Source organism: Leopardus geoffroyi, chromosome E1, assembly GCF_018350155.1.
Source record: "Leopardus geoffroyi isolate Oge1 chromosome E1, O.geoffroyi_Oge1_pat1.0, whole genome shotgun sequence".
Taxonomy (NCBI): domain Eukaryota; kingdom Metazoa; phylum Chordata; class Mammalia; order Carnivora; family Felidae; genus Leopardus; species Leopardus geoffroyi.
In genome coordinates, this window is record NC_059330.1 from 47,008,223 (window position 1) to 47,024,487 (window position 16,265).

The 16,265-nt window shown below is 39.7% G+C and overlaps 1 protein-coding gene across 3 annotated transcripts in view; it reads right to left on the reverse strand.

Moving 5' to 3' along the window:
• Positions 1 to 15,004, reverse strand: part of SMURF2 (SMAD specific E3 ubiquitin protein ligase 2) — a 120,781-nt gene extending 105,777 nt beyond the window's left edge. For all 3 annotated transcript variants that reach the window (XM_045490674.1, XM_045490673.1, XM_045490677.1), the window contains exon 1: positions 14,902 to 15,004. In XM_045490674.1, coding sequence (XP_045346630.1) covers positions 14,902 to 14,953 — 52 coding nt within the window. In that variant the 5' untranslated portion in view covers positions 14,954 to 15,004. The remainder of the gene's footprint in view (positions 1 to 14,901) is intronic.
• Positions 15,005 to 16,265: the final 1,261 nt, after the last annotated feature.

A 16,265-nucleotide genomic window follows, 5' to 3' on the forward strand; every position in this document is an offset into this window, starting at 1 on the left:
AGCCAATTACTGCAGAAGCATCAAAACTGCCAAATGATGCAAAAATTATCAGGCTTACTCTCTTTTAAAGAATCATCACACATTACCACTAAGAGAGACAGACCTTTTAATTTATGTATCTCATCCAGCTCTTTTTAAACTTTTATTCATTTAATTAACAAATATCTAATGAGCACTGCAGGTATGCAAATGAGAATAAGAAATAGTTCATAGCTACAAAGCAGCTCACAGTGCTATGAGGAAAACATAAATACAACCAAGGAATTTTAAGTCAGTATGATACATGGCACAATGAAGTGTGCTAAAGTGTTGTAGGAGTATAAATAAGGGTGTACTGGATGTTCTCTATTTGTTCCTCCAGATCGTTCTCCACTCTTCACCTAGGACTTAGTGTCCCAAGAGGCTGACTTTTATGGACTACATAAACTAGGCTCCCTTGCCCCCTGGCTTCAAACTGGGTTCAGTGAATAAGAAGCAAGAGTGAGGGTCTCTCTGGGTTCCTGTAACTACTCTCTTCCTCTGCCCTTGCTAGCCCAAAGATGGTGCTAGTCCCTAGGTGCTGCACTACACCTTGTCGTATTCCTGTAACCCTATCCATTTCTTGTCAGTGGTCCCTTCATGACGTTCACTTTCACCTATAGTGAGAATGTTACCTATTTTCTATCAGGACTCTAACTGATAGAGGGGCACCTAACTCTGCCTGAGGAAGTCTGGGAAGACTTCTCAGAGGAGATAATGCTTCAGCTGTGTCTTAATAGCTGAGTAGATTAGACAGGAAGACTAGTAAGAAAGGAAAGTAAGGAAACAACACTGTCAAAAATTTGGGAGACAGGAGAAAATGTGAAAAGCATAAGAAAGGGTGAGGAGTTCAGGGTGGGGGGAGGGGCTGAGGGGGTTACAGTGTAAAAGAGACTTGAGACATACCAACCGAACAATACATAGACCTCTCCTGCATCCTGATTAGAACCAATTAGTCCAAAAAAAAAAAAAAAAAAAAAAGGGAGGAAAGGAGGAGGAAAAGAGGCAGAAATACATCTCTTCATGAGATGGATGGGGTTTTCTTATTTTCAATTAGTTCACATATCTATGAGTGAATATTTATTGTAAATATTCTATTCCTATTTTTTCATTTTTATAACTATCGGTGCTAAGAAAACTTATTCACATAAATAAGTAGATGAGAATGAAAGGAGTTTTATTAGAGCCATGCTGTCAAATTATTTTAATTCTTTGAGTTACAGGACAAAAAAAAAAAAAAATCACAATAATCATGACTTTTTTAACTTTCTGGAAAATAATGGCATTTACTTGACATTTCTATATTTTATGAAAACTATTTTTAGTGATTAGCTAATAACTTGATCAAGTCCTTCGATTTTGTTTAAAATTAAGGACTAGAGTACCTGACTTGGGAAAAGATGTTAATCAGTCATTGGAGTCACTGCCTTCTCAACAACCCAACCAGTACTCTGATTTGTCTCTTTGATGCCCTGGAATGCTTCTCACCACAGGACACTGTACTATTTGGGGTGGCCAAGAGATGTACTTTTCTTCTGTAAAGTAGAAGAAAATTTTAAAGACTGATCAACTTTAGAATCTGAAAATTGAGCTCCCTTAAAATTATCCCTAGGCCTTCATTCTTGTATTTCACCCTCACTGTGTGTACCACTAACTCTAGCACTAACTGGTTACTTCATCTATCAAGGCTTGTGTCTGTTTATAATGCAAGTTCCCCAAAAGCAAGATCAAGGTCCAAATCTCTTCTTGAAATCCCAGTACCTACACCTCAATCTTAGGTACATGTAAAACTCTCAACAGATGTTCCCTGAATGAATATGTAAATATTTTTGTCAACATTCCACATCCTCTTTCTAGTTAGAGAAAACACACTTAAGAGTTAACCAAACTGGAAATCAGAAAAAATTTGAAATATCATCACCAATCCCATTTTAAAGTACTAAAAAGGTTAGTTTCCTACCTAAGCTTTTTTATCTGCCTCAAATAAAAAAAGAAAAATTCAAAACTAGAAAATAGAAAACTAAAATATAGAAAGTAACAAAACTAAAATGTATTTCTTTTTTTCTTTCTTTTTTAAGTAAGCTCTACACCCAATCTGGGGCTCGAACTCATGACCCTAAGGATCAAGAGTCACATGCTCCACTGCCTGAGCCAGCCAGGCACCTCTAAAAGGATTTATATTTCATTCCAAAGGACTTTTGGTTCAACTAACTTCATTTATACAGAACTGGAATAGTTGTACCAATTGTTTCCTCAAAAATCTATTACTATTCATGAGATTTAAGAAAAAAATTTCAAAATAAAAAATTTCGTCAGATAAAGGTTCTCATTTCACTTTCATTGTTTCAGAATACTTATAAAGTTGGGGGGCGCCTGGGTGGCGCAGTCGGTTGAGCGTCCGACTTCAGCCAGGTTGCGATCTCGCGGTCCGTGAGTTCGAGCCCCGCGTCGGGCTCTGGGCTGATGGCTCGGAGCCTGGAGCCTGTTTCCGATTCTGTGTCTCCCTCTCTCTCTGCACCTCCCCCGTTCATGCTCTGTCTCTCTCTGTCCCAAAAATAAATAAACGTTGAAAAAAAAAATTTAAAAAAAAATAAAAAATAAAATAAAAAAAAAAAAAAAAAAAAAAGAATACTTATAAAGTTGGGATGTGAATAGTACTTAGATTATAAATGAGAACACTTTAAAACTATAGAGCTCTGAAAAAATATCATCTCCCTAACACTGACAGACGTGTTATATACATGAATTTTCTTAGGTGATGCTACAAAAACAGATCTCTTTGCAGTGAATATCAGACTGATATTTGTTAAGAAGTAAATTTTGGGGCGCCTGGCTGGCTCAGTTGGCAGAGCATGTGACTCCTGATCTCGGGGTTATTAAGTTCCACCTCCACACTGGGTGTAGGGATTACCTAAAATCTTAAAAAAAAAAAAAGGAAATTTTGCAGAGTATAATGAAAGAGTTCTATTCATGAAGTCAAATATTAACTTGCAGGAATACTTCAGTCCTCTTGTCCTTCGTAACTTTTGTCAAAATTACTAAGGTATAAATGTCAGTTAATTCAATGACATCACAAAAAGAGATCCTATTATTTGTTTCAAATGAGGTCCTACAGACCATGTAAGCTTTTTTCAATTTCCTCATTCTTTAATTCACAAATATTTACTAAAGATATACTATGTATCAAATACTACTTTAAGCATGGTACTTTGAATGTATCACATGTATTAAATGCTATTTTACTTTTCTTAAATTTAAAAAAAAATCTCATACTTCTTCCTTTACAAAATTCCCAAAATTCAATTTTTAAAAAATTTAACCTTATAGTATTAAATTCGTATGATTCTGAATAATCGGACCAATCAATAAGTTTTCTTTGTTCACTAGGGAAATAGTTATATTTAAAGCCTGATGACATAAGATCATACACAAAAAATGAAAACCGAATTAACTACTGTTTGCAATTCTAATATAACAAGAAGAATTTTTGTATCTGTTCCTACAACACATGTAGCATACAGTTTATATAAGAAAGTTTACCCTAGGGGTACCTGGGTGGCTCAGTCAGTTAAGTGTCCAACTCTTGATTTCCACTCAGGTGACGATCTCAGGGTTAGTGACATCGAGCCCCCAGTACAGCTTGACTGACAGCATGGAGCTTGGGATTCTCTCTCTCTTCTCTCTGCCCATCCTCCCACCCCCTTTGTGCGCATGCTCTCTCTCAGAATACTTTAAAAAATAAAATAAAGTTTATCCTAAAATATGCCAGTGTCACTTATGATGGATTCTAATTCTCCATCTCCATTTATTTCAAGTACATTCATTTGGACTTTAGGTTTCAGTTTTATAGGTCTTAACTCAGCCTGACATCTACCTGTGCCGAAATATCCCCACCTACTGACAAGAGGTGAAACTACAAGCCATTCTTGAAAGTACCAGCAAACTACAGGGAAATGTATTAAGTCATTAAAGGCTGGATTTGGATCCACACAGTTCCGCCACCTCCAAAAACCCTGAACTATTCCAACTATTCTCCAAAGCTCTTCTACTTTTCACCATAGGTACAGGGGAGGGAAGAGAACACAGTTAATTGCCTAAATGTTCACAATATGAGTTAATGATAAAAGTTATAACACAGTGGCTAATCTAACTACATGACTTCTTTGATATACTGGGCACCCCCAAGGTATACAAGACATCTGTGCCCATAAGACATGATATCAATTGAATAGAAACCTATATTAATCTTATTAATGTTGTACTTGCTCCTACAGATAACAGCGTATAATTGGTTATGACTAATTTATTTTTATTTTTAACTTTAATGTTTATTTACTTTTTAAGAGAGAGGGAGACAGAGCATGAGCAGAGGAGGGTCAAAGAGACAGGGAGACACAGAATCCAAAGCAGGCTCCAGACTCTGAGCTATCAGCACAGAGCACAACAGCGGGGCCCAAACTCAGGAACCGTGAGATCATGACCTAAGCCGAAGTCGGAGACCCAATCAACTGAGCCACCCAGGAACCCGATGACTAACTTATTTTTAAAAGTCTTCGGTCAAAAATGACAAAATTCATTAATACTTTACAACTTGAACGGTATTTTTCACATACTTCTCATCCAGGAGAATCTTAAAATAAGTAATATTATCATTTTAAGCATGCCCTTAAAACTAAAAGCACAGGCACCAAGAAAGTAGGTGATAAAAGGCATAAAGCTTATCAGTGGCCTAACTAGGATCTAAACCTAAATTTTCTGCCTGCAAGTTCTATAGTCTTTCTATAACATCCCAACTGCCTCCCAAAAATTACCAAGTATATCTTACAGAGTAAATAAGATCTACATTGTGGATGTCTGTTTTGTGACAGTTCCTAAGAATGTATTATGGTCAAACAAAAAAGTCGGCTTAGATTTTAATAAAATTAACTTTCTTGGTCTTGCAGAAAATACTTGCTCATAATATAATGCAACCCGAAAAATACCCAGAAGTCAACACACTTGTAACAATATGTCATTTCCTTTCTATTGCTCCATTCTTTATGTTTATTCTTTTTATCCCACTTTTCCCCAAAAATGATCTGAAGGGGCTGATAACTCATAAATAGGCATCCCTTGTTAATTCACACTTGTTGCAATTCACTTCAATCAGTAAGAAATAAAATAGTTATAAATTAGGGGCACCTTGGTGGCTCAGTCAGTTGAACATCCAACTCTTGATTTTGGCTGAGGTCATGATGCCAGGGTCATGGGATTGAGCCCTGTGTCAAGCTCTGCACTGAACATGGAGCCTGCTTAAGATTCTCTCTCTCCCTCTGTTCCTCTTTGCCACTCAAGCTCTAAAATAATAAATTTTTTAAAGGTCCATAACAGAAATTTTCAGGAGAAAAATACAGACCCTAATCTAAGTTTATTCTGATTTCTTACATCTCCATTCATGGTACTATATAATAAAAATAATCAATGCCTACAAATGTCAAGAAATTGATAAATATTTGTTGGTTGAGTAAATGAAATAATGGCTCCAACGCATTATAAAATTCTAAATTAAAGACTCAATTATGCTTATTAAACTGTTATCAAAATGTCTATGAAAAACTTTCTAATCATTGTTTGAAATCAGAAGACTTATTTTAAAGCTATAGTTATCAAGAAAGTGTGGCTCATAAATGATAAACTTAGAAAGGATAAAATTACAGCAAAAAGTGAGACGCTTGGGTGGCTCAGTCGGTTGAGCGCTGCACTCTTGATTTCGACTCAGATCATCATCCCAGGGTTGTGGGATCAAGCCCCGCACTGGGCTCTGTGCTGAGCGTGGAGCCTGCTTGGAATTCTCTCTTTCCCTCTTCCCCTCCCTCACCTCCCCCTCTCAAATTAAAAACAAAAACAAAAAACAAAAGAATTATAGCTAAAAGAAACAGAACAGAGTCCAGAAATAGATCTACATATATATTGTCAACTGATTTTCAGCCAAGGTGCCAGGACAATGCAATGGAAGAAACAAAGGTATGTGAACATATAGTGCCACCAGGAAAATCAGATACCCATATGGGAGGAAAAAAAACCTTGACCATTACCTCTCACATCATATTAAAAAATTAACTTTAGAAAAGCCACAGATGTAAATGTAAAAGCTAAAATTATAATACAGAAGAAAACATAGGAGAAAACTTTTAGGACTGTGGATTAAGAAAAGATTTCTTATGAGGTGCCTGGGTGGCTCAGTCAGTTAAGTGTCCGACTCTTTGATTTCAGCTCAGGTCATGATCAGGCAGTTCATGGGTTCGAGATCTGCGTCAGGCCCTGTGCTGACGGCTCAGAGCCTGGAGCCTGCTTCGGATTCTGTGTCTCCCTCTCTCTCTGCCCCTCTGCCACTCATGCTCTGTGTCTCTGTCTCTCTCTCAAAAATAAACATTAAAAAAATTTTTTTTAATTTCTTAGCACATAAAAAGCATGAATCATAAATGAGAACTTGATGAACTGGGCTCAATCAAAATTCAAAACTTCTGCTTTTTGAAACACTATTGAGGGAAAGCCCCAAATTAGAAGAAAATATTCACAAAACACATATCTGATAAGGGACTTGTATCCAGAATACAAAAAGAAATCTCACAACTTAATGAAAAAAAAATTTTAATTATGAGCAAAATATTTGAACAGATATTCACCAAAGATAAACAGATGGCAAGTAAGTCCATGAAAAGATGCTGAACCCTGCAGGTCAATAAGGGAATTAAAATTATAGCTACAGTGAAATCTCTCTACACATCAATTAGAATGGCTAAAACCAAAGATGACAATAGTACGTGTTCAAGTGCTGGCTAGGATTGGGAGCGACTGGAACTCTTACGCATTGCTGCTGGAAATGGCACAACTTTGAAAATCACTTTAGCAGATTTTTTTAAAAGTTAAACACATATTTACCATACGACCCAACAACCCTAATCATTTACTGGAGAGAAATTAAAACATGTTCACGCAAAGAGAATGGTCACAGCAGCTTTATTTGTAATGGCCAAAAACTGGAAAGAACAAATATCTGTGGATATTTGTGAATGGACAAACAAAATCAGCCATACGTGCACAATGCAACATTCCTCAGGAATAAGAAGAAACAAACAACTGATACACAAGATGGATGGATCTCAAAAGCACTATGGTAAGTGAAAGCGGTCTGGGCCAGAAGACTACATACTGTAGGATTCCACTGACATAAAATTCTAGAAAAGGCAAAACCCTAGTGACTGAAAGTAAAGTGGTTGTTGTCAAGGACTGGGGATAGGAGGAGACTGGCTGTGAAGGGGCATAAGGAAACTTTCTGGGAAAAATAACCTTTGTGCAATCTATGTAGTTAAATCCTACCTAACATTTTAGGTACTATTAGATTCATTATCATCAAGACTTATTTTATTTATTGTTTTGTTTTAATGTTTATTTATTTTGAGAAAGAGAGAGTGCAAGCAAGGGAGGGGCAGAGAGAAGGGAGAGAGAATCCCAAGCAGGCTCCACACTGTCAGTACAGAGCCTGACTGGGGGCTCAATCCCACCAACTGGGAGATCACGTCCTGAGCCAAATCAAGAGTCCAACCAACCAACCCTTGAGTTGAGTCCAAATGAGCCAACCAGGAGCCCCAAGATTTATTTTAAAACTTGAGTTTTATGTCTGCTGTCAATTTTTAGTAAGAAATCAAACTGTTAAACTTAAGATACACATCAATACTTCTTAGTGTATCAAATGTGGTTTTTAAAAAAGTAGGCCAGGACTGCCTGGGTGGCTCAGTCGGTTAAACATCCAACTTTTGGTATCAACTGAAGTCTTGGTCTCAGAGTTGGGAGTTCTAGCCCTGCACCCAGCCTGGAACCTACTTAAAAAAAAAAAAAAAGCAGTTCAAGCCTCCAGAAGCTATTCTAAAACAAACATAAAATTCCTCTTTTTGTTCAATTAATTATACATTAGTGGAAAAGTTCAAAAGAAATGTTTTAAATGTAAAGATTTTACTGTAAAAAATGCCAAGTACTCATACCCAGAAAACTAGCATTCAGTGAAATACTAACAGGATTAGCTTGCAACAAAATTGCTCTAATCAAGCAAAATACCTATTGCTGTGTTCCTAAATATAATAACTAAAATTAGAAAATACAATGAAAATGTCACAAATATAAATTAGCTGGAATTACATTCAAACATATAAAATACCTGAACTGTCCTGAGCAATACAGACAAAAGCTTAAATAAATGTAAAATAATAGCGTCCTCCTAGGAAGGAAATTAAGTACACTTAAATGCCTCTTTTTCCCTCCAAAGCAAGGCAATTCTAACACCAAGGAAATTTCTTCTTAAACCTGACAAGTTTAATATTCATGTGGAAGAGCAAATAAGTAAAAATAGCAAAAAAAAAAAAAAAAAAAAAAAAAAAAAAAAATCCATCACAATGAGCGTATTAAACTAAATTATAAAGCTATAATAATGAAAAGAGTATGGCAGTGAACAAGAGATAACCTGACTCTATTATAACTAATTTAACATAACTAAAAAGATAGCACATCACTGTGAAGAGGAAGAATTAGTTAATAAATGATGAGATGACTAAACAGAAACTGGGGGCGGGGGTGGGGGGAAGGAATATCTTCCTAAACCATTTTTTAGAAACACTAAAATAAAATGTACTTAAATACTTACTAAACTTCTTAACGGAAAAGGCCTTCCAAATAATAGAATAAGAAAAACAAAAGAAAAGTTGAACAGATTTGACTCCTAACTAAAACAACAAATTTGTGCATGTCCAAAAATGGCCAGAATTAAAAGTCAGATAACAGACTGGGGAAAATGTTTGTAGCAAATATAACAACAAATTAACATCTTTTTAATTCTCAGGCAAATCATTAAGAAAAACACGAAGGCCCTAACAGACAAGTAGGACAAGGCCAAACAAGTCAACAAAAATAAATATAATAAACAGGAAAATATTCAACTTCACAAGTTAATGTTTAAATACTGTATTCCATGAAATTAGCAAAAAATTTTAAAAACAAGAGCCAATGCTTGCAACAGTATTATAAAAATGTATGTTTATTTATTCATTGCTTCCCTAAACAGGCACAATTCTTACAGGAAGCAGCATGAGGAAAAATTTATCAAGAACTTACAAAAGATTCACACTCTTTAACGCAAAGCACTCTTTCTATGGAAATATCCTAGAAAAATAATCCTTAAAAAAAAAGTTATCTACACCAAGATGTTTAGGGCAATAATCTGTAATAAAAATTTAGAAACAGGGGCGCCTGGGTGGCTCAGTTGGTTAAGCGGCCGACTTCGGCTCAGGTCATGATCTCGCAGTCTGTGAGTTCGAGCCCCGCGTCGGGCTCTGTGCTGACAGCTCAGAGCCTGGAGCCTGTTTCAGATTCTGTGTCTCCCTCTCTCTGACCCTCCCCCATTCATGCTCTGTCTCTCTCTATCTCAAAAAAATAATAAACGTTAAAAAAAAAATTTTTTTTTAATTTAGAAACAAAAATTAGAACAAGAAAAAAATAAGAACCAGTTTTGTAGCATCCTCTTAACTGGTTATCCTAAAAGCAGTCTTCAGAGTTCCCATCCCAGCCCATCATCCCATTGCCTCAAGATTGATGTTTCTAAAGTTTATTATTTTGAGATAGAGAGAGATAGTGCAAGTGGGGGAGGGGCAGAGAGAGAAGGACAGAGAGCATCCCAAGCAGGCTCTGCACTGTCAGCACGAGCCCAATACAGGGCTCGAACTCACAAACCATGAGATCATGACCTGAGCCACCCAAGCACCACCCAAGAATAATGTTTCTAAACATCAAAGATATGAAAGCTTACAATCCTTCCTCCTTAAAAAAAAACTTCTTGGCAAAATATAACAAGTTCCTAAATGGGTTGGTCCCTGTCTATAGCCTCAACTCTTGCCACTCATACCTAGTGCATTAGCCACAAAGAACACATATAGAATGACAGAGAAATACTTCTACGCCTCCAGTGTTCATTCAATAAAATGCCAAAAACCCTTAATCCAAGCCGAAACAAAGACTCTGGCTTCCCAGAGCTGACAGCATAGAAACAACAAATGCCCTTCAGTGAGCTGGGTCTGACACTAGAGGAAGAGCCTCTTAGTCACAGAGGAAAGGCCAATTCAGGTCAAGGAAAGTTCTAGGGATAAGGGTAAGCTTTGAGTTGAACCTTAAAAGATGAGCCAGAATCCCAAGGGCAAGGGTAATTCCAAATAAATGGAATGTATATTTTATTTTTCCACACAAAATCTTAGACGTTTGTAACAGGCTCTCTAGACAGACAACTTGGGATTCTGACATGTACTTAACCTCTCCAAGTTTTTTCCTACCTCTTGGAGCTACCTCTTGGAGAATTAAAAGTGATAAAGGATATAAACTTGATACAATGTCTGGCACTTAATAAGCATTTAATATATGTCAGTCATACAGAAACACAATGCTGATTACAACAGTGTATTTCAAGGGTCTAGCCTTCTTAGAACAGAGTAAGTAACAGTAAACAAAAAACGGGAGCAAAAAGAGAAAAAGTAGTAAGAATGGGGTTAAACAACATACTGCCATGTAGCCAGGGTCAAACAGTTCTCTGTATACACCATGATGATATCCTCATACTACACGTTATAATACCATAATTTATATTCATAATGATACCAAATCATAAATAAAACATTAAGTTCTGTTAAATATGGTCTACATGAAAAAAGTAGGACATATTACAACTTTTGAAAACCTTCAAAATCTTTAAAAGACATCAAAAATGGCCACAATAGAAATCTTGTGTGCCTAAAGTGTGGCCCTTCATTTACCTTGAAAATTGCGTTACATGCTAAATGATAAACAAGCTAAATAAAAGACATGCTAGTATATATTATGATAGTTACAGTTCCACCAACAGGAAAAAAGTAGAATCCATGATTAAAACACATACACACCCTTTACTCACCAATGCAAACCAAACTACATGAGGCACCTACACAGGTTCAACTGCATGTCTGAGTGTTAGACTAGAAGAGGTAACTTAAGAGAAAAGTCAGGAGCTTAAGCTACCTTAGAAACCAAGAAAATAAAATGGGGACATTCAAATTACAAGCACCCTTAATTAGAAACCCGTGAGACACAATTCAAGTTGTAATTTTTAAGGCCTTGAATCAATAAAATATACAATAAAACAATACTAATAATACCAGCATATCTAAACTGAGACTTTTAATGTTGATTTTCCTCAAGCTACACACAGGGTTAACCTCATTACTTCCAAGGGTTTTATAAATTAATAACATGAGGAACTGCATATAAAAACATTTAAATTACAAAAAGGTTTGCAATATATGTTCTGGAGAAGTCAGTTATTTCTCCATATCTAAGACACTTAAATATTAGAAATTATACTAAACTGCTTTTTTGAGTCTTTGGTTCTCAAAAACATCAATGATATAAAAAAATTGCCCCAAATTTTTTATAGTAACTAAATACAAATAATATTTTCTATCCAAAGCATTGTAAGAAAAGCCTGTATCAGATATTCATAAGTATCATGTATACAAATTTTACATTTTCTAACCAATTTTCTATAGAAATAGTTGAAATTGGTAGCTTTACCATACAGCCCATTTTAATGATTAAGTGTTAATGTGTCATAAGAACCGAAGTAACTTGATGAACCAAATCAGATTTTAACCACCAATGGCCTGAGGAATCTCAAATGTGGGATTCAATTAACCCTACCTTCTTAGCACCAAAAATACCAAACAGGTCACTAGGTGATTGTGGGCTAAGGACTAATACATGGGGAAAGTATAATATCTGTCATGGGCAGAGATCTCGTGATTCAAATATTTCTTCTTCTTCAGTGTGTGTGTGTGTGTGAGAGAAAGAGAGAGAGAGAGAGAGAGAGAGAGAAAGTGAGGGAGAGAGAGAGAGAATGTGTACGCGTGCGTGCGCATGCACGTCACCAGGCAAAAATTGTTTACACCTTTCAGGAAAGAGACAGCTCTATGTTAAAGATATAATTGAGTAAGTACAGTTCATAAAGCACCTTGGAATCAAAGGCACTCTATAAATTTAAAATGCTAGTATGGTACTGACTTAAAGCAAAGAACAATAATTTTAAAGCATCTTACAGCCCAAGTGTATTATAAACCAAATAAAAATCCACTCTGGGATGTGCCTTTTTTATTTTTTTTAGTGATCTTCCTCTATGAGGGAACCCGGATCTAAACAAACTATTAAACACTTAGTCTAAAGGTATGCCAAACATTTCTTAAGGTCTTAACAAAGAATCAACTTTTTTTTTTTTTTTCTTAAACAAAACGAGGCCTAGGTTAAATATTTTATTTGGCTTCTCAAGATGGACTGAGAAGTTGGGCACCAGCTCCAGACCAATTCCTGGACGCACATCAAACACAGCCCTGTCATTTATCCAGTCAGTCAAAACAATCTTTTCCATCTAACCCTTTAATGTTTATGTCCTAAAAAGCTGCTAATTGAATCCAGCTCTTGAAATCTATTTGCTAAAATCTATACCATCTAATTTGTAAATGGACTAAAATGAAAAAAATAGAAGTTAACTTTCCTGGCAAAACAGAAGAGAATCCACCAAATGTAACCAAAAAGGAGAGGGCAATGTTTTTATTATTTGAACAGTTTTTTCTTGAAATATGACAGAGACAAATTCCCAATGGTTTTTAAAAATTGAGAGTACCTCCAACTGTTTTTACAATCAAGGGGACACAGTGTATTTAATATTCCTCAGAAAAATCTAAAAATACAAAATCACTCTACAAATTTAGTCCAATGTGTCCTCTCCCCCGCAAAAAAGAAGTGTCATCTTTTCTCCTAAGTGAACTCACGAATTCTTATAATGTAGCATAGGCTATAAGGAAACCACAGATAAACACTTTAAGATCTATTGAGTCACAGTAAAAACCTCAAACTCATTTTTAAAAAATTAAAATACCTGTTTTCTCCCTCATTTTCTCATTATGCATATAGCCTGCAAGGAAGTAAATGGCCAACAGCCTATTTCCGATGCTTTCTGCAAACCTGCAATCACAGGTTCTTCCCATGATCACTGACACAGCAGTGAGTCTACAGAGGAACAGCTGTAGATAAACTCTAAAGCAACAAAGATCCCTAATAAAGGTTTCATAAGAAAACAAGGAAACTGATTGGGGGAAACGGAGGGGGGCGGGGAATCCCCAGTCCAGGTTTTCCATTCAGAACCACTCAGTGAAGGGGCGCCTGGGTGGCACAGTTGGTTAACTGTCTGACTTCGGCTCAGGGCATGATGTCACGGTTTGTGAGTTCGAGCCCCGCGTCGGGGTCTGTACTGACAGCTCAGAGCCTGGAGCCTGCTTCAGATTCTGTGTCTCCCTCTCTCTGTCCACCCTCTGTCTCTGTCTCTCAAATATAAACATTAAAAAAAAATTTTTTTTAAAGAGCAACTCAGTTAATGATTCGTTGCAATTTTCCCTAGGAAAAGTAACACTGTCATAAAAGTAATATATTTTTTAAGTTGCAGCCAATTTACAGTCAGGCTAAATTCTCAAAAACCAAGTTCACTGCAAGTTTTTATCTGTAAAGTTCACCAGTGGACTGGGATGTGACACACAAGCATTCAATTACAAAATTAGTCCATATAAATCTCTACGTCCACTGTAGGCAAACATAATTACAGTTTATTCTTACACACACAAAGACACACACACACACACACACACACACACACACACACACAGACCTTTAAGAGAAACCATCTTTCCCACCACACATTCGAACATCAACGTGGATAATTTAGTGAATGGTAAAACCAGGATAATTATACTGATTTCAATTCCACTTTTCAAATCAAAAATAATTTTGTCCTTAAAATGGGGGGACACGACCATGTAAGAATACCAAAAACGGCACCGTGTAAGCAAAGTGTACCTGTAATGTCAAAGATTTAATGCACTTGGAATCATAAACACTTTGTAAGAGAGAAGCCTCCTACCTAGCAACCCCTCCAGACATTCTTTTCCATTTAGAAAAGGGAAGGGGAGGAGGTGGGGAGGGAGAAAACTTCGCTTGCAAGTCTGTATGAGCACATACTTAGAAATGTCCACCAAAAAAAAAAAAAAAAAAAAGTGTGCTTTCAAAGCAGGTCTGGAGTTAGAAGTGAGACACAAGTTCTGCGGCCTACAAGGAACAACCCAAAACATGCTACCCTACAATCAAACACTTCCAAAACACAGAGTGTACAATGAGCCGGAGTCGTCCGATCAGGCGGACGCACCGGAAAATCATCCACCTCGGTCTCCACCCTTCCCAGAGTCGTGCGTTTCAGGTGTGTGGCACCAGCTGCTGTGGCTGGCGGCAGAGAATGAAGGTTTTGCACGCGGGCATAAGTGGGCGAACAAGTTAACAAGCAGGGAACACACACACACACCCTCCCGTTAAGCGCTCCATCTTTAAGGAGTGTTTACTGCGCGCAGTCAGCGACCGGATTCAATAAGCCCCGCCACAGGAGCTCCTCATCCCCCCGACGACCCCACCTGGGCAGCAACCCAGGGGTTGCTCCCCGAGGCCCGGGAGAGAGTCGTGCTCCTCGGCCAAGGCTTTCCGACCTCCACTCCGCCTGCGATTCCAACCGGAGCAGCCCTCCCTCAACAAAAGACCCCCGAGACACCGTCGGTTTTTTAAAGAATTTCCCCACAAGGGCGAGTGGTTTTGCCATTACTCCCCCTGAACTAGGCCTTCCCACGTCCCCGACCCCCAACTCACCATTGATCACGACCCTGGCCCTTCCCAAGGCCACAGGCACCCCCCGCCGGTTCGCCCACCCCATGGCTGCCCCGGCCCGGCTCCCGCCGCCCCCCTCACCTGTCAGGCGCAGCTTGACGGGCCCGTTCCTCCGGCCCCCAGGGTTAGACATGTCCCCGGCGGCGGGGGCGGCGGCGGCGGCGGGGCTGCGGCCGCGGCGCGGGGCCCGGGGCCGGCGGGCGGGGCGGGGGCGACGGCGAGGCGCGGCGGAGTCACCACAGCGGCCGGGGCTGGGGCCCGAGCAGCCGGCGCCGCGGCCGCCACGGCCGGAGGGTCCCGGATGTGCCGAGCGTCGTCGCCATGAGCCGCGGAGGGAGCGGGACGCCGAGCTCCCCCCTCCTCCCACTTCTCCTTCCTCGGCCCGGGCCGCACAACAAAGCGGCAGCCGCGGCCGGCCGCGCCGCCTCCGCCCGCGCCCCCGCCGCCCGCACGCAGCCGCCTCCGCCTTTCCCTCGGCTCGGCGAGGCCCAGGAGCCGACGGCGCTGCTCGGCCGAGGCGGGCGGTGCTCGGCGGCGCCGGAGCAAGACTCGGGGCTCGGCCGCTTCCTCCTCCACCCGCCCTCTTGTCTGAGGGAGCCGGGTCCTGGGGCCGCCGCCGCCACTCGTCGGCTCCGAGGGGCGGGGAGGAGACGGGAGGCGGGGCCGGAGGGGCGGGGCCTGGGCGGGCGCGCGCAGGGTGCCCGGGGCGCGGGGGCGCGGAGCCCGGGCGGGCCGGGGCTCTGGCGGTGGGGGGCGGTGCTCGCTGCAGCCTAGGGTCCCACACAGAACTTGGGGGAGAGAGAGGGCAAAAGAACAAAGTGGCGGCGCGGAGCTCTGTGGCATCGGGAGGGGCTTAGTGTCCTGCCCACTTAAGGCAGAGCTTTTGTCCGTGCACCGCAGATTGCATTTATTAGACGCCTACTGCGTGCAGGACGCTCAGAGAGACTGAGGCGAGCAAGGTTGGAACCGAGTCCGCTGCCCTCGGGAATTTAGCGTCGCTGGGGTGAGGAAAAAGACACTGTTCTCGTACCGAGGGCTAATGCAAATCTCCTGGGATGTTTTGCTCCTGGTACGGTAGTTGCCACCTCCATCCAGGACTCACCTGGTGAACGGGATCAGGTTACCTGCTTGCTCTGGCTCTTTTTCCAGCTGTAGTGCAAGGATAGGAGATTGATAATAATGCTTGAAAGGAGTATCAACATGATAAACCTTGGAGAGCAATGTATGAAAAGCTTTTCATACAGTACTGTATTTCGTTATCTCAGGAGGAAAAATAGAAAATGAAATGAGTGTACCTTACCCTTTGACCCTGTAATTGCACTCTTGGGAATTTATTCTTGATATATAATAATACAGAAGATGTTCTTTGCAAAGTTCAGTTAATAACAAAAGGGGAATGAATGAGCAGCCTCCTGATGAATGATATTACATCATCCGCATCGATT